Genomic DNA, 19406 nt, shown 5'->3' on the forward strand with positions numbered 1-19406 from the left:
TTACCTTACACTTTTGGTGTGATATCTAACCCAAGGTCACAAAGATTTACTACTATGTTTTGTAAGTGTTTTGTAGTTTTAACTCTTAGGTTTAGGTATAATTCGATTTGAGTTGATTTTTTGTGTGGTGTGAGGTAGGGGTCTAAAATCATCCCTTTAGAAAAAAAGTCATCCTTTTATGTGTTGATAGTCCATTGTTCCAGCACCATTTATTGAAAACACCTCTTTCCACATCAACTTGTGTTCTAGTAACTCTTATCAAAAATCTATGACTAGCTCTTTTTGTGCCATCAAAATGGTGCACATGAATGTCCTGACCATTGCTCTTAAGAGCATCAACAATGTCAAAAAGAAAGGCAAACATCAGGTTCTTGGAAGGCTGTGCCCCAGTGTTATTGTCCAGTTTCTGACTGATGATGAAGCATGGTTACAATGGCGAATTTGAAGTCATTGAGATCAGAGCTGGGGAAATTGTTGTGAACCTCACAGGCAAGTTAAACAAGTGTGATCATCCTCTGATTTCATGTGCAACTCAAAGTTCTAGAAAAGTGACAGAATTATCTGCTTCCGTGTCATCAGTTTGGTTTCATTATACTGACAACTTGGGCTGGCATCACAGACCATGAAGAAGCACGATGAAAACATATGGGAGGAAAAACCCTGGGATTCATCTTCTTGGGGATATAATATAAACAAATAAAATTCCTCAACAGCCAGGTGTGGTGGCTCACGCCTGTAATCCTGGCACTTTGGGAGGCCGAGACGGGCAGATCGTGAGGTCAGGAGATCGAGACCATCCTGGCTAACATGGTGAAACTGCCCCCCCCCCCCCCAAAAAAATCCCTCAACAGACAAAAACAAAACCAATTGATAATAAGTGTAAAGGTTTATTTCTGTTCTCTCAATTGCATTCCGTGGGTCTATATGCCTCTCCTTATGCTAGTACTATACTGTTGTGATTGCTGTAGCTTTGTAGTACGTTTTGAATTTGTGAAGAAAAAGTCCTAATTTTTCTTTGTTGACTATTCTGGATCCTTTTTATTTCCATATACATTTTAGGTTCAGTTTTGTCAATTTCTGTACGAAAGACAGCTGGAATTTTGATAGTTATTTCATTGCATCTGTAGGTCAATTTGGTGGTATGGCCATTTTAACAATATTAAGTCTTGCCCAGGCATGGTGGCTCATGCCTGTAATCCCAGTACTTTGGGAGGCTGAGGTGGGCAGATCACTTGAAGCCACCAGCAGTTTGAGACCAGCCTGGCCAACATGGGAAACCCTGTCTCTACTGAAAATACAAAAATTAGCCGGATGTGATGGCACATGCTTGTAATCCCAGGTACTTGGAAGGCTGAGGCATGAGAATTGCTTGAACCCGGGAGGCGGATATTGTAGTGAGCTAAGATCAAACCACTGCACTCCAGCCTGGGTGACAGCAAGACTCAGTCTCAAAAAAAAATTATATTTATGAACATGGGCTGCCTTTCCATTTATTTAGATGATTTTTTCTTTTAACAATGTTTTGTAGTTTTCAGTGTGCAAGTCTTGAACTTTTAAATGCTTTTCTATTTTTGATGCTATAGTGAATAGTTTGATTTTTGGTGGTTGTAGTGTATAGAAATGCAGTTGATTTATTTTCTGTATTGATCTTATGTAACCTTGCTGAACTGGCTTACTCGACCTAGTAGTTTTTTAGTAAATTCTTTATTTTTCTACATATAAGTTCATATTTGTCTTTATCTTGTCATTTTTATAATGTAAATTATTGCTGATTCTTATTTCAGTAATCCACAAAAGACCTTAAAATCTAGAATTTAGGGGTTTTTTTGTTTTGAAACAGAGTCTCACTTTGTTGCCCAGGCTGGAGTGCAGCAAATCTTGGCTCACTGCAACCTCTGCCTCCTGGGTTCAAGTGATTCTTGTGCCTCAGCCTCCCAAGCAGCTGGAATCACAGGCATGTGCTACCATGCCTGGCTAATTTTTTTTTTTTTTTTTTTGAGATGGAGTCTCACTCTGTCGCCCAGGCTGGAGTGCAGTGGCACGATCTCAGCTCACTGAAAGCTCTGACTCCCAGGTTCACGCCATTGTCCTGCCTCAGCCTCCTGAGTAGCTGGGACTACAGGCACCCGCCACCATGCCTGGCTAAATTTTGTATTTTTTAGTAGAGACGGGGTTTCACTGTGTTAACCGGGATGTTCTTGATCTCCTGACCTCGTGATCCACCCACCTTGCCCTCCCAAAGTGCTGGGATTACGGGCACGAACCACTACACCCGACCTAATTTTTTTTTTGTTTTAATTAGAGACAGGATTTTACCATGTTGGCCAGGCTGGTCTCAAATTCCTGGCCTCAAATGATCACCTGCTTTCGCCTCCCTGAGCTACCATCCCTGGCTAATTTTCTCTTTTTTTTTTTTTTTTTTTTTGTATTTTTAGTGGAGATGGGATTTCACCATGTCGGCTAGGCTGGTCTCGAACTCCTGGCCTCAAGTGATCTGCCCGCCTTGGCCTCCCAAAGTGCTGGGATCACAGGTATGAGCCACTGTGCCCCGCCTAGGATTTAGGCTGATGAAAAATTCTTACTCTCATGCCCTGTCAGGTAGATATATGACTTTTTAAATTTTTCTTATGGTTCCTTGTATACAGCAGGTTATCATAGTTGTGAAAAATTAGGGTAAGAATCCAAATTGTGTTGTATTTAAGCCTCATCAGAATAGATGGTACCTTAGATGTGGAATATAATTGTCATTTATAACCTTAAATTTCTAGTTGTGCAACATTTACTTTGGCTGGTTTTATCTTGATTATATTTTGAGAGTACTAGAGACCTCAGACTTAATTTATAGAAGAAGATCTTTAGGCAAATGGAATAGAATATGGCAGGACAAAGCTGTGAAAGTAAGTTGTATGCTGTGAAAATGACCTTTTATATCTAGTCTGGAAAAGTCTAAGTAACCAGTAATGAAATCTGTGCAGAAGTCCTGATGGTCTTTGAGTATTAGACTTGCTATCTATCTGAGCAAACACCATCTTTGAGTGAATGCTAGTTGTATAGGAGGAAAGTAATGAACCAGAAGTCAAGAGTTTGAGTGGTTCTTATAGTTTGGCAAGAGGTAACTTATGTGACCCATTGAGAAATTATTAAACTCTTAGCTTCTGTTTCTGCCTCTGTGAAAATGAAGAGGTATGGCTGAATAGTGGCTAATGTCCTACTCAGACCAAATGTTTAGCATTTCTTCTTTCTCTAGTCTCATAGTTGCCCATAAATTGACTTAAAATCTCACATTATGATCACTTAGTAGCCTTTAAAATATATTTATATCTGGGTTTTGCTCTCTTGAGTTTCTAGGTTTGTTTTTTTTTTTTTTTTGGAGACTCCGAGTCTCGCTCTGTCGCCCAGGCTGGAGTGCAGTGGCCGGATCTCAGCTCACTGCAAGCTCTGCCTCCCAGGTTTATGCCATTCTCCTGCCTCAGCCTCCCGAGTAGCTGGGACTACAGGCGCCCGCCACCTCACCCGGCTAGTTTTTTGTATTTTTTAGTAGAGACGGGGTTTCACCGTGTTAGCCAGGATGGTCTCGATCTCCTGACCTCGTGATCCGCCCGTCTTGGCCTCCCAAAGTGCTGAGATTACAGGCTTGAGCCACTGCGCCCGGCCGAGTTTCTAGTTTTTAATTTGTTGGGGTAGTATCTCATAACAGAGAGTTGTTTAAAAAACAACCCAAAAACTCCCCTGGTGATTCTTTTTTTTTTTTTTTTAATTTATTTATTTATTTATTTATTTATTATACTTTAAGTTCTAGGGTACATGTGCATAACGTGCAGGTTTGTTACATATGTATACTTGTGCCATGTTGGTGTGCTGCACCCATCAACTCGTCAGCACCCATCAATTCATCATTTATATCATGTATAACTCCCAATGCAATCCCTCCCCCCTCCCCCCTCCCCATGATAGGCCCCAGTGTGTGATGTTCCCCTTCCCGAGTCCAAGTGATCTCATTGTTCAGTTCCCACCTATGAGTGAGAACATGCGGTGTTTGGTTTTCTGTTCTTGTGATAGTTTGCTAAGAATGATGGTTTCCAGCTGCATCCATGTCCCTACAAAGGACGCAAACTCATCCTTTTTTATGGCTGCATAGTATCCCATGGTGTATATGTGCCACATTTTCTTAATCCAGTCTGTCACAGATGGACATTTGGGATGATTCCAAGTCTTTGCTATTGTGAATAGTGCCGCAATAAACATACGTGTGCATGTGTCTTTACAGCAGCATGATTTATAATCCTTTGGGTATATACCCAGTAGTGGGATGGCTGGGTCATATGGTACATCTAGTTCTAGATCCTTGAGGAATTGCCATACCGTTTTCCATAATGGTTGAACTAGTTTACAATCCCACCAACAGTGTAAAAGTGTTCCTATTTCTCCACATCCTCTCCAACAACTGTTGTTTCCTGATTTTTTAATGATTGCCATTCTAGCTGGTGTGAGATGGTATCTCATTGTGGTTTTGATTTGCATTTCTCTGATGGCCAGTGATGATGAGCATTTTTTCATGTGTCTGTTGGCTGTATGAATGTCTTCTTTTGAGAAATGTCTGTTCATATCCTTTGCCCACTTTTTGATGGGGTTGTTTGTGTTTTTCTTGTATATTTGTTTGAGTTCTTTGTAGATTCTGGATATTAGCCCTTGGTCAGCTGAGTAGATTGCAAAAATTTTCTCCCAATCTGTAGGTTGCCTGTTCACTCTGATGGTAGTTTCTTTTGCTGTGCAGAAGCTCTTTAGTTTAATTAGATCCCATTTATCAATTTTGGCTTTTGCTGCCGTTGCTTTTGGTGTTTTAGACATGAAGTCCTTGCCCATGCCTATGTCCTGAATGGTACTACCTAGGTTTTCTTCTAGGGTTTTTATGGTATTAGGTCTAACATTTACAGCCATCTGATCTTTGACAAACCTGAGAGAAACAAGAAATGGGGAAAGGATTCCCTATTTAATAAATGGTGCTGGGAAAATTGGCTAGCCATAAGTAGAAAGCTGAAACTGGATCCTTTCCTTACTACTTATACGAAGATTTATTCAAGATGGATTAGAGCCCTGGTGATTCTTACTTGCAAATTAGTTAAAGACCTCTGCTTTAGCAACATAATAGGTTAAGGGCAGCTTAATGTCAAGTAATAGTTTCAGGCTCCCATTGTTTTTAAAATAATTAAATATGGTGGTGATGAAAATAGCAAGAATGAAGTAATGTTACAGCATTTTTATTGTTTATGAAGTAATTTGATATGTTAAGTCACTGAAGCTGAAGAGCAGTTCTGTGAAACTAGGAAAGTGCTGATCACCCCCCAGTTAGCAAATGAAGAATTTAAGTGACTTACTCAAGGTAGCTGTGCTAATTAGAGACAGAGTCTGGGACTGGAGGCACAACTGACTCCATTCTCATTAAGCCATCTGGTAGGATTAGGTATGCTAGATAATCTCAAAGACTTTTAGTCCTTTCTGTTATGTGTTTATCTTTGAAATGGGACAATTACCAACCCAGAAAGATGAATAAAGGTTAATAATCCTAAGTTGCGAGTCTATATTACTCTGTAGGCTAATGACTTTTTTAAAATTCCCTATATATTTTCAATTATGAGTTTTAATTATATTAAACTGCATATGTAATATGAATTGTGTAATAAAAATAATTTCTTAATAATGGCCACCAATTTAGGTAGAAAACAGACTGGGTGGGAACAGGGTGAAACTAATTGCATAATATGGTAATGACTCGAGATGTCACATAAAGTTGAGTGTTCACTTGGCTGGTGTTCCTTGGAGGTTATGGTTGCAGATATACCTGAAGACCCATTGATCAATTTTCTCCCTTGTGTTAATGGTGATTGATTTAATTTTTTATGTATCCCTTCCAACTTCCCCACCCCCATTTTTAAAAAGGCAAGAAAATATAACTAATGGGCACTCTAGTACTTTGATTCGCTGTAGTACTGCTGTGCTATTCCTCATGCTCATATGGGTAGAACAGTCTATTCTTTGGTGCAATCACTTTGGATACTTTTGGTCTCCGTGGCTGTGGTTCCCATTAGTTCTTTGTATGCGTGCCTCTTCATGCCTTAGTGTTCCTGGTAGCTAGCCTGTGAATCATCAGAGAGCTGGGCCTCGGAAGTGGTGCTTTGTGGTGGAGTTGACATGAGGCTTACTTCTGTCCTTCCTCTCCTCTTAAGAATCTCAGGGATGTGAAGAAGCCCTGTATGTAATTCTGCACTAAGCTCTAATCTCACTGCCTTTCAACTTTTGGCTTTCGTGGTAATGTGAGACAGAACTGCTGTGGTGTTTTCACCTGTCTTAGGAAAGACAGCTCTGAGAAGTATAAGAAAGGTTGCCTTGAGAAATTCTGTTTCCTTAAGTAACTAATGTTTTTATAGTAAGTATTCAACATTGTCTATTCCTATTGGTTCACTGTGCTTTCTCTTCCTTTAGCCCCCCAGGTTCGCCTAATAGTCTTGGCTACTTCCCTACAGCTGCTAATCTTAGCGGTGTCCCTCCACAGCCTGGCACGGTGGTCAGAATGCAGGGCCTGGCCTACAATACTGGAGTTAAGGAAATTCTTAACTTCTTCCAAGGTTACCAGGTCAGTAGCTTGAAGGAGAATAATCCTCAGTGCCCTTATTAAGTTGAATTGTCTAAAGAATGCAGCCAGGAAAGAAACAGATTCTATGAAACTCGCGTGTGTATATATGCTAATGGATTTGCTTATGGAAACAAATAGATCTGGAGTCATTGTGGGGACCAACTTCAGACTCATCCCCTTGTCAAAAATTAAGGCTTTTCCATGCTGTCTTAAGTCTTCCAACTTAATCTTTTAGTTATTTTTTGAAAAGTGAGCTACTTTGGGAAAGCTCTTGAGGGCATGCAGCAGTATGAGTGTTTACGTCTAGAATAGGATTGGCTACGGGGTTTTATTCAAAGTCAAGTGTCAAATCCTTGACTAAACCAATAAGTACTTAAACATGGATTTTAAAGGTGAGTATTTAAACATGGTCAGAGGCCTCTGGATAACCTGAAGAAAAAAAAAATTGCCTAACTCCTAGGAGACTCATGAGTCTTTAAGTGGTAACACCTCAGAATGAGCTCTCAGGTGTTTGGCGAGCCTTTCATATTTATTCTTGTGATGCTAATGTTTGCTCTTGGCAGTTTTTTCTACCTCAGTCTGTGTCCATCAGCTGTTTTCTCAAATATGCTAAAGAATGAGATGACTTTTAGTTAAGAGTTCTTTAACAGTAAACATTGTCATCCCATCTAAGCAGATACCTTTCTTTCCTCAAGTCACGTAATTACCTACGTCTTGAATTCCTTCTTTCCTGCCATGTCTAAAAACTAAGTGACTTATAGTCTTTTTATTGTACCAATAGCAAAAATTGTCCTCTTTTCTCCTGGATCTGAGCTTTGCTTGAGTCTTTAGAGTTGAGAAGCTGTTTTCGGAATAATAGTCACATTCTAAAGTAGCCCGTGAGCATTTTCAGTACAGCATTACAAGGGTTGTGTCTGTAGAGGCTAATTGATGATTACAATGGGTTTACGAGCTTGGCATCTATGAGTCATGGAGGACTGTGATCTCAGCTAAAATTATCTCAGGGGTGATGCTACCGGCCCAAACCTACCAAGTGGCTATCATTTTCTCAGGGGCTTTTAAACATACAAAGGACACTTTCTGACAAAGAAAATCTATGGCTCATAGTGAAAAGCTGAAGGAAGGTGGAGGTCAGTAGATACTCCTCCCTTAGCAATTTTGCTGCCTTTAGAAGACGTTGAAAGAGATTAAAAAGTTACTTTTTTTCGGCTGGTTGTGGTAGCTCATGCCTGTAATCCCAGCACTTTGGGAGGCTGAGGCAGGTGGATCACGAGGTCATTAAATCAAGACCATCCTGGCTAATGAAACGCTGTCTCTACTAAAAATAATACAAAAAATTAGCCAGGCATGGTAGCAGGTGCCTGTAGTTCTAGCTGCTTGGGAGGCTGAGGCAGGACAATGGCATGAACCTAGGAGGCAGAGCTTGCAGTGAGCTGAGATTGCACAACTGCACTCCAGCCTGGGTGACAGAGCGAGACTCTGTCTCAAAAAAAAAAAAAAAGATTACTTTTTAAACTTCCTGTCTGATTCATTAGATTATAAAAGGAAGATTTTACTGAAAACTTATTGAAAAGATTGCTTATTATGGAGAAAACATTTTGACATGTATTTTATTTTCTCCATTGTTTTCCTAGTGAAGAAAGTTCAAAGAAAGTTTCAGGTTTTAGTACTCAGCTGAATTAGTTTCTTTTTCCCTTGTCAGACTAACAAACTTTTACATTCACACTGAATAGAATTAGGTTGCCTTACATATAAATTAGTAATGAGATGAAGCAAAATTGTTCTTTATTATTAAGAGTGTCGGCTGGGCATGGTGGCTTACACCTGTAATCCCAGCACTTTGGGAGACTGAGGCAGGTGGATCACTTGAAGTCAGGAGTTCGAGAACAGCCTGACCAACATGAAACCCTGTCTCTACTAAAAATACAAAAACCAGCCGGGCGTGGTGGCATTCGCCTGTAGTCCCAGCTACTCAGGAGGCTGAGGCAGGAGAATCGCTTCAAGCCAGGAGGCTGAGGTTACAGTGAGCCAAGATCACGCCACTGCACTCCAGCCTGGGTGACAGAGCGAGACTCCATCTCAGAAAAAAGTGTCATGGCTGGCATTTGTGGGTATTTATTTTACCACAACCACGCAATAGGGATTATTTCTATGTTTATGACTAAAAGATTCACATTCTTCAAAACTGAGATAACATAACTTCAATCTGTAGCAGTTTTTCTTTTTAGTAACTTCTTAGAACCATTCAAAGTTGGAATAGAGTTGTCCAGTATAACCAGAAACATAACGATTATGCAATATTATTTCATCTCAAGGCATTTGGCCTTCATTTCTGAAGTGCTTGGAATTTATGAACTGGAACAGTGAGTTGGGATTACATAGGAACTTCAGTTATCTAATTCAACCTATCAGATTATTCTGATATCTTCAGTAATCTGAGCTTTGAGGCGGTCATAATGCATGCACTCAAAAATCTTTACACCTAACCCAATTTTGTATCATTCTTACATAAAACGCGTATTTTCTACGGTCTTGAAGAGTCCATGCCTTCTTGTTTCGTGTTCTCAGTTAAATTCACTATGGGGTTCCATCTTCTTTAGATTTGGCAATCAAGATGATAAAATCAGTGGACGACATTTTTTAAGAACTGTTCACTGAAGTGTAATCTGTGTTTACCTAGAGTGCATATATTGCTGTTGCTGGCTTAATGGGAGGTTTTAATTTTATTTCTAGTTATTTTATATAATTATATGATAACTATATAACTAAGCAAATATCCAGGCAATAATTGGTTGAGTAAATAAAATTTCTTTCTCTCTCTCTCTCTCTTTTTTTTTTTTTTTTTTTTTTTTTTGAGACGGAGTCTTGCTCTGTCACCCAGGCTGGAGTGCAGTGGCGCAATCTCGGCTCACTGCAACCTCCGCCTCTTGGGTTCAAGCAATTCTCCTGCCTCAGCCTCTCAAGTAGCTGGGATTACACGCGTGCCACCATGCCCAGCTAACATTTTGTATTTTTTTAGTAGAGACAGGGTTTCACCATGCTGGCCAGGCTGGTCTTGAACTCCTGACCTCGTGACCTGCCTGCCTCGGCATCCCAAAGTGCTCGGATTACAGGCATGAGCCACCGCACCTGGCCTGTTTTTCTCTTTTCTATGTATTCTGAAGCTGAAGAAATTTGATGGTCTCTGATTCTGTCTCTTAAAAATACATATCTTGATGTAATAATGGCATATATAATTTTATAAATTATCTTTAAATATAATTTTTTATGTATTTTCCTCCAACCTTTAACAAAATTTCTTACATAAAACTACTCTAGGCCAGGCGCAGGAGCCCAGGAGGTCAAGGCTGCAGTGAGCCATGATTGCACCACTGCACTCCAGCCTGGATGACAAAGAGCAAGACCCTGTCTCAAAACAAAATTTCTTACATAAAACTACTCTAGGCCTGGGATTACACCTGTAATTCCAGCACATTGGGAGGCCGAGGCGGGTGGATCACCTGAGGCCAGGAGTTCAAGACCAGCCCAGCCAACATGGTGAAACCCTGTCTCTACTAAAAATACAAAAAAATAGCCACGCATGGTGGTGCACCCCTGTAGTCCCAGCTACTCAGGAGGCTGAGGCAGGAGAAGTGATTGAACCCAGAAGGTAGAAGTTGCACTGAGCTGAGAATGCGACATTGCACTCCAGCCTGGGTGACAGCAAGACCCCGATTAAAAAAAAAATGTTAAGAGGGCCAGGTGCGGTTGCTCCTGGCAACCTGGTTGCTCCAGAGCAAGACTCTGTCTCAAAACAAACAAACAAAAAACTACTCTTTGTGTCTTCCATACTTCACCTGGGGTGGAGGTAAAGCCAGAAAGACCAAGGATTTACAAACTACCATGAAAATACTTGATAATGAGGATGTCATTCTGGTCCATAAAAGAAACGTGTGTATATTTTAGATAATACTTTTTCATACTGAATGGACTCTCAGGTATCCTTACACAAGTCCTTTAACATTTTCATTTGCTCTTTGTACTACCCTTTACCATCAATGCCTTTTACATTTTCAATAGATGCGAGTTTTTGTTTCTCTTCAAGTACTGATTGTTTCTTTGGACCTCTCACTCCTAGCAGTTTTACTTGCTGTCCTACTGGGAGGATAAGACTGATATTACAAATACATCTAATGCTATCTAAAATTCACTGCGTTGTTTGGAGATACTGGGTATTGGGCTTATTGTACAATGCCTTGCAAATAACTAGTGTTCAAATATTTGATATTTAATCATACTTGCAGTAGTGTGAAAACAGTACTATGCAAGATCTGAAGAAATTGGTCTCCTAAGAGACCAATGTATGTGTGTGTGTGTGTAATCCATGTTTTCAATCTAATGTCCCGTGTGTGTGTGTGTAATCCATGTTTTCAATCTAATGTCCATCCTAGAAGGGATTCTTATGGTATTTAAACATGTTAATAAATAAAGATTTGGGTTAGTAGATATGTATATGGCTTATACCTGTGTTTATTTCCTCCTATCTAAATGTCCTATACTTTCATTGGTAGATCTGTTTAGTTGAAATATTATCCATAGTGACAGTTTGTCCGTCTTTTGATCCTGTTTGTTTTAACTTGCGTTTTAGTATGCAACCGAGGATGGACTTATACACACAAATGACCAGGCCAGGACTCTACCCAAAGAATGGGTTTGTATTTAAGGGCCCCAGCAGTTAGAACATCCTCAGAAAAGAAGGTAAGGCTTTATGATGTGCAAGTTAAATTATAAAGGGCCAAACAAATAGAGATCAAGATTCTGAAGGCATTTAGAAATCAACTGAGAGAATCCTTCTTTTCTTCAGTGTAATGTAAAATATCAGATATCCTGGAAGGAATGGAGACTAGAATTAAGTTTGTCATCTAGGCACATAGAATCTAAGCAACATTAATGGATCAGAGTTGTTATTGTGGGGCAAGGGAAGACTTTTGCCTTTGGACATTCATTTACTATCTCCCATGTGGAGTACGAGTTGGGTATTCTTTTTTTTAATCCAGGTAAAAATTACATAACATGAAATTAACCATTTTAAACTCATTTACAACTCAGTGGTTTTTAGTACATTCACTAAATTGTGCAACTACTACCTCAATTTAGTTCTAAAACATTTTTGTCACTCCCTGTTTTCTCTCCCAATAGCTCCTGGCAACTAATCTGCTTTCTGTCTCTGTGGATTTGGCTATTCTGGATATTTCATATAAATGGAATCATACATGTGACCTTTTCTGTGTTTGTCTGTTTAGGTTCACCCTTGTAGCATGTGTTAATGCTTCATTTGTTTTTATGACTGAATAATATTTCATTTATGGTCATACGACATTTTATTTATCCACTGATGGACATTTTAATTGTTTGCACTTTCTGGCTATTGTGAATGGTGCTGATGTGAGCACTCACGTATAATTATTTGAATATCTGTTTTTAATTATCTTTGGTGTGTACCCAGGAATATAATCACTGAGTCATGTAGTGATTCTTTTGGATTGGGTATATTTTTCCTGCTTCCTCTTTTAAAAAGATTGTTGTAGAATATACACAACAAAACTTAATAATTTTAAAGTGTCCAGTAGCATTAAGTGTACATTTACATTGTCGTGCAACCAGGTACCGCCATCTACCTCCAGAACATTCTCATTTTCTCAAACTAACATTCTGTACCCATGAAACAAGAATTCTCCATTGCTCCTTCTCCCCAGCCTATGGTAACTACCATTCTACTTTGTTTCTATGAATGTGACTATTCTAGGTAGTCCTAAGCAGATTGATTTGTCCTTAGGTAACTGGCTTATTTATTTCACTTAGCATTATGTGTTTAAGTAGATTTGGGCATACGTTTACATGTGCTTTAATCCAAAATGCTTGGAAGGTTTTTTGTTGCATGTCTTTTTCCTTTTCTAGAACTAAATGTAGACAACAGGAACCCTGATAAGTTTCTTTGAAAATAGTCTTCTAGATTAATGTTTTGAGTCCAGTTTCTCCTCAACCCCCATTAATCCACAATCTTTTCTTAAAGGATACTGGCATTCTTTGAGGCTTCTTGGGAGATGTAGTTGTAGGGATGTGTTCAGGAATTGATACTGGTTTTTATTCATTTTTGATTGTTGAGTTTTCTGAAGTTGGCCTGCTGGCATGCCCAATTCTGTTAATATTTTCATGGCTGAGGACCCTGTGGGCTTTAACCATGTGGTTTCTAAACTGGAAATGAGGTTGCCAATACTTTATCATCACTGAGAAATAAGAATTTGCATCTTAGCCCTTTGCTCTGAAGTATGGAAACCCCAGTTCTAAGTTGGAAGTGAAGATTTTTTTCAGATCTGTCATTTTCGGTGAGGTTTCAGGATACTTGGTCCTCCCAAGGAGTGTCACGTACGAATGCTTTGCAGTGGTAATGGGTGTTCTCTAGTCTTTGTCTCAGTGGTGAGAACACATTGTTCTAGCCTGTTGATATACATTTTGGTCCGTATTTTCTTTTCATGTGTTCATTGTTGAACACAATGTTGTCTATGAATTTGATTAACACACAGTTTATGTTTTTAAATGAGTATACTGAATAAGAAATGACTAGAAATGGAAGCTTTTGACATTACTCCAGAAATGTCTTAAACTGACTACGAACCATTACTCACCACCTCTAGTTTTCTACCCTATATTTATATATTTGGAGTCATGACAGAATAATAGATTGGGTGCTGTGTTCAAATCCAGATGTCTGCATCTTTTCATCATAATAAAGTCAGGTGCCTTTATATTACAAATTTTTAAAAATACAGATCAGGCTAAGAGCAGTGGCTCATTCCTGTAATCATAGCACCTTGGGAGAATGAGGTGGGCAGATCACTTAAGCTCTAGAAATTTGAGACCAGCCTGGGCAACACGGTGAAACCCTGTCACTACAAAAAAATACAAAAAATTACCTAGGTGTGGTGACATTTCCCTGTAGTCCCAGCTACTCTGGAGGCTGAGGTAGGAGTGTCAATTGAGCCCAGGAGGTCAAGGCTGCAGTGAGCCATGATTGCACCACTGCACTCCAGCCTGGGTGACAAAGAGCAAGACCCTGTCTCAAAACAAAAAAAAGGATAGATCACTGTGTGAAATACTTGGCATAATTTATCTCATTTAATTATCTTACCAACTCTAGGAGATAGGATTATAAAAGTATTGGGTGCTCATTGCAAAGAATTTGGAAGAGAGAGACAGGTATAAAGAAGTCACTAGGCCGGGCGCGGTGGCTCAAGCCTGTAATCCCAGCACTTTGGGAGGCCGAGGCGGGTGGATCACGAGGTCAGCAGATCGAGACCCTCCTGGCTAACACGGTGAAACCCCGTCTCTACTAAAAATACAAAAAACTAGCCGGGCGCGGTGGCGGGCGCCTGTAGTCCCAGCTACTCGAAGGCTGAGGCGGGAGAATGGCGGAAACCCGGGAGGCGGAGCTTGCAGTGAGCCGAGATCGCACCACTGCACTCCAGCCTGGGCGACACAGCGAGACCCCGTCTCAAAAAAAAAAAAAAAAAAAAAAAAAAAGAAGTCACTAATAATCCCACCACCCAGAAACAAGCATAATAAATACTTCCTTTCATCCTCTCATACCCTCATGCAATTTTGGACCTTGTTTCTTTCCCCTTAACCTTGTATTGTTTTATATATATATATATATTTACCACCTCCTTATCAGTATCAAATTCATCATCATAACCGAGCGGCTCATGCTTTTGTAAGTACTTACATCCACAGTTTCATTTGAGACACAGCATAACCCTGCAAGAAGGCATCATGGGCCCATTTGACAGATGAGGAAATGAAACCCAGAGAGGTTAGGCAACTTCCACAAGTCATACAGCTAATGATGAAGCTGACAAAAAGATCCAGGCCTTCTGCCTTCATTCTGAGGACTCTTTTCTGTTAACCAAACAGTAGCATGGCAAAGTGCTTCCAGTGGACTGCATGGTGGACACCGAGATATATCCACGTCCTGATCCCTGGAACCTGCGACTATTACCTTCTATGGAAAAAGCTGTAATGAGGTTCTTAAGAGGACAAGTAGATCATGAATTATCTGGCTGGTCCCTAGATACAATCACTTGTGTAAGAAAGAGGCAGAGGGAAATCAGAGACACATACAGAAGAGGAGGCAGCAGTGTGACCAGGGAGGCAGAGATGAGAGAGCCATTGACACAGCTCAGGAGTGTTCCCAGCTACCAGCAGCTGGAAGAGGCAAGGACCTGACTGCTCCCTGGAGCCTCCAGAGGATGCGCAGCCCCACCGACACAATTTCTCACTCCTGGCCTCCAGAATTGTTAGAAAATGAATACCTCTTATTTTATGCCACCCAATTTATGGTAACAGCAGTGACAGGAAACTAACAATATTTTAAAAAATATATTAAAAGGGCCGGGCGCAGTAGCTCACGCCTGTAATCCCAGCACTTTGGGAGGCCAAGGCGGGTGGACCACGAGGTCAGGAGATGGAGACCATCCTGGCTAACACGGTGAAACCCATCTCTACTAAAAATACAAAAAATTAGCCGGGCATGGTGGTGGGCGCCTGTAGTCCCAGCTACTCGGGAGGCTGAGGCAGGAGAATGGCGTGAACCTAGGAGGCAGAGCTTGCAGTGAGCTGAGATCGCGCCACTGCTCTCTAGTCTGGGTGACAGAGCAAGACTCCGACTCAAAAAAAAAATATGTTAAGAGGGCCAGGTGCGGTTGCTCATGTCTGTAATCCCAGCACTTTGGTAGGCTGAAGGAGGCGGACCATCTGAGGTCAGGAGTTCGAGACCAGTTTGGCCAACATGGTGAAACCCTATCTCTACTAAAAATAGAAAACAATTAGCTGGGTGTGGTGGCATGTGCCTGTAAGCCCAGCTACTTGGGAGGCTGAGGCAGGGGAATTGCTTGAACCAGGGAGGTGGAGGTTGCAGTGAGCCGAGATCACGCCACTGTACTCCAGCCTGGGCAACAGAGTGAGACGCCGTCTCAAAAAAATAAAATAAAAAATTTGAGAGAACGATCTTGTGGCTATCTATAGGATCAGGTAAACATAGCTGACACCCACAAGGAGGTCTGGTAAAGAAGTCACACTCTTCTGTCTTCTCTTGCCTTGTCCCATCCACCCAGCCAACACGTGTTGACTGTCCCCCTGAATCACTGGAGATGTTGGAGATATGCCTCATTTAGCCATTCAAGATGCCCACAAACCTTTCTGGGAAAGACACTGGGTGTCTGGCTGGAAGAAATACTTCCTCAGATGGCCAGAAAGGGTGTTTTTCTCCACTTACTGTTATATTCCAAGATTTTTTGTTTTTTGTTTTTTGTTTTGAGACAGGGTTATCCAGGCTGGAGTGCAGGGGCAGGATCATGGATCACTGCAGCCTCAACCTACTGAGCTCAAGTAATCCTCCTACCACAGCCCCTGAGGACCTGGGTCTACAGGTGTAGGCTGCCATGCCTGGCTTTTTTTTTTTTTTTTTTTTTTTTTTTTTTGGTCCCTGTAGAGACAAGGTCTCACTATGTTGCTCCAGTCTGGTCTTGAACTTCTGGGTTCAAGTGATCTGCCTGCCTCAGCCTCTCAAAGTGCTGGATACAGGCATGAGCCACTATGCCTGGCCAAGTTCCAAGGTTTGTATTTGTTAGGTCTCAAAGGCAATGTCAGCCCCCAGATTTAAATCTATTAATGATATTTTGGCTAGTACATGGTAGCTCATGCCTGTGCATGGAGGATTGCTTGAGCCTAGAAGTTCAAGAGTAGCCTGGGCAATGTGGTGAGACCTCGTCTCTACAAAAGATTAAAGATAGGTGTTGTCATGCACACCTATAGTCCAAGTTACTCTGGAGGCTGAGGTGGGAGGATGGCTTGAGCCCAGGTGGTCGAGGCTGCGGTGAGCTGTCATCGTGCCACTGCACTCCAGCCTGGACGACAGAGCGAGAGTTAACGAATGAAAACAAGTTTTACAAACTAAAGTTTCATATTAATACATAACTTCTGCTGTTGTGATTACAATAATCATAGGGACATAGGGTTTATTTTTGGGTTTGTTTTTTTTTTTTTTTTTTGAGATGGAATCTCACTCTGTCGCCCAGGCTGGAGTGCAGTACTTTGATCAGTGTAATCTTTCTTGTTTTTGTTATTGGACTGTCAGCCTTGAGCAACAGGGCTTTGCTTTTTTGATGAGCGTGTTTTCTATGCCTTCCATAGGATCTGTTCTAAAGAGGTCAGATTACATAAACTTTCTAAATAACAAGAGAAATTCCTACTGAGAAATTTTATGCAAAAATAACACAGTATTTACCTCTGTCTGGAGGGTTATCAGTTGATTACGTGAAAATATAAAAACTATGTATTTGATCATTTTGTAACTTTATGTTGCAAGTTCTATTGTAAGATGATTAAAAAGAACAAACTTTTTATGAGATCTTAGTTTTTCCATTTAGATAATCTGAGTCCAGAATAACACGAAAAACACATAGGAAGTACTTATAGTTTCCTGAGTAGCTGGGACTACAGGCGCCCGCTACCACGCCCGGCTAATTTTTTCTATTTTTAATAGAGACGGGGTTTCACCATGTTAGCCAGGATGGTCTCGATCTCCTGACCTCGTGATCTGCCCGCCTCAGCCTCCCAAAGTGCTGGGATTACAGGCATGAGCCACTGCACCCAGCCTTCAAGTGAGCCTTTCACCTCAACCTCCCTGGTAGCTGAGATTACAGGTGTTCTCCACCATGTCTGGCTGCAGAATTGCAAGGTTTTTAAGGGATTATAGGCTCATTCTGTAGCATATAGCACCAGTGGTGAAATCAAGATATATTTAAAGACTTCTTTGTTGTAATACTTTAATGACAGTGTATTACAAAATAAAAACATGTTTTAACACAGATCTTATTTGAAAGGGAAATCACATTTGTCTGCAGTTGTAATTCTCAACTATCTTTAAGTGTTTGCTATAGCTAAAGGGGAAGAGGAAACATTTTCTCTATCTCCTTCTGAGATCAATTTTTTTTTTTTTTTTGCTAGCAGTTAGGAGTCTGCAGTTTCTTGTTGTTGTTGTTGTTGCTTTGAGATGGAGTCTTGCTCTGTTGCCCAGGCTGGAGTACGGTGGCGCGATCTTGGCTCACTGCAACCTCCATCTCCTGGGTTCAAGCGATTCTCCTGCCTCAGCCTCCCGAGTAGCTGGGACTACAGATGCACACCACCACTCCCAGCTGATTTTTATATTTTTAGTAGAGACAGGGTTTCACCATGTTGGCCAGGATGGTCTCCATCTCAACCTCATAATCTGCCTGCCTCATCCTCCCAAAGTGCTGGGATTACAGGTGTAAACCACTGCGCCCAGCCTCACTTTCACTGTTACACAGTCAAACTCCACTGGATACCACTGGGATTAAAAAGTGTTTTGAGAAGGCTAAATGTTTACCTTTAACTTTTCCCGGCATTTCCACATTTTATCAGAATACAAAGGCTTAATTTTCAGCATCTACAAAGATGCTATTTCTTAGTATAAATGTGCTGGGAATGAAGTAGGTGGTACTCATTGACTCTAATAACTGAGAGTCCTAGGGTTGACTGATACAGCTGGATTCAAGGTTTTTTTTGTTTTGTTTTGTTTTGTTTTGAGACGGAGTCTTGCTCTGTCGCCCAGGCTGGAGTGCAGTGGCCCGATCTCAGCTCACTGCAAGCTCCGCCTCCCGGGTTTACGCCATTCTCCTGCCTCAGCCTCCTGAGCAGCTGGGACTACAGGCGCCCACCACCTCGCCCAGCTTGTTTTTTTTTTTTTTTTTTTTGTATTTTTTAGTAGAGACGGGGTTTCACCGTGTTCGCCAGGATGGCCTCGATCTCCTGACCTCATGATCCACCCGTCTCGGCCTCCCAAAGTGCTGGGATTACAGGCTTGAGCCACCGCACCCGGCCCTGGATCCAAGGGTTTGTTCATCCAAGCTCACTCTCTGAGATACTCCTAGAACACTTGGCCTTCACTGGCCTGGCTTACATCCATCCCTGAAACCACAACGACCTGGGATATGCAGGGCTCTAACTGGCCATGCCTGGGCCACTTGTTTGGCTCAGTGGTAAAACTGCCTCTTAGGGGCTTGAGATTAGGTGATGGGCAGTTTTAAATTCAGGTGCTACTGCCAAAAGAGGGGTAAAATAGATATTGATCAATAGTGTTGGGTCATTGATTTTCTTATCTGAGTTTAGTATCAAAGGAGAAGCATTTCAGCGTGTGGTATTTTAAACTGAGTGCCAAATTGTGGTCACTTTGGAAACCACATTTAAAAGATGCATCCTAACCATATTTCTGTGATTTTTAAATACCCGATTTTGCATTTGTACCATTTGTAGAAGCTGTGTTATTAAAGCAAATTTAATCTTGAATTAATCTTCATGTCCTTCTGAGACTGATTTTTTTTTTTTTTTTTTTTTTTTTTTTTGCTAGCAGTTAGGAGTCTTCAGTTTCATTGTTAAGCAGTAAAACTCCATTAGATATTTCATACTGGCCATATGAAATAAGACTGCAGTCTAAAACATTCATGTTTTTCATTTACATGTCAAAGTATGCATAACGGCCGTGTGTAGTGGCTCATACATGTAATCTCAGCACTTTATTATGCCAGGCAAGAAGAACACTTGAGGCTGAGTTTGAGACTAGCCTGGATGACATAGGGAGACCCCATCTCTTATATATATATATATATATATATATATTTTTTTTTTTTTTTTTTTTTTTTTTTTTTCAATTTAGTCTAGG

At 40.8% G+C, this 19406-nt stretch overlaps 1 protein-coding gene across 7 annotated transcripts in view; it reads left to right on the forward strand.

Annotated features, from left to right (window-relative positions):
* ESRP1 (epithelial splicing regulatory protein 1) overlaps positions 1–19406 on the forward strand; it is a 73948-nt gene that overhangs the window by 51608 nt on the left and 2934 nt on the right. For 2 of the 7 annotated variants that reach the window (XM_010358606.2, XM_010358607.2), the window contains exons 14-15: positions 6481–6631; positions 11259–11368. The exons of 2 other annotated variants lie outside the window; for them this stretch is intronic. In XM_010358606.2, the coding sequence (XP_010356908.1) occupies positions 6481–6631; positions 11259–11333 (226 nt within the window). In that variant the 3' untranslated portion in view covers positions 11334–11368. The remainder of the gene's footprint in view (positions 1–6480; positions 6632–11258; positions 11369–19406) is intronic. 3 more of the 7 variants (XM_010358609.2, XM_010358608.2, XM_010358610.2) reach the window with 2 other exon arrangements.

Source organism: Rhinopithecus roxellana, chromosome 9 (assembly GCF_007565055.1).
Source record: "Rhinopithecus roxellana isolate Shanxi Qingling chromosome 9, ASM756505v1, whole genome shotgun sequence".
NCBI lineage: Eukaryota > Metazoa > Chordata > Mammalia > Primates > Cercopithecidae > Rhinopithecus > Rhinopithecus roxellana.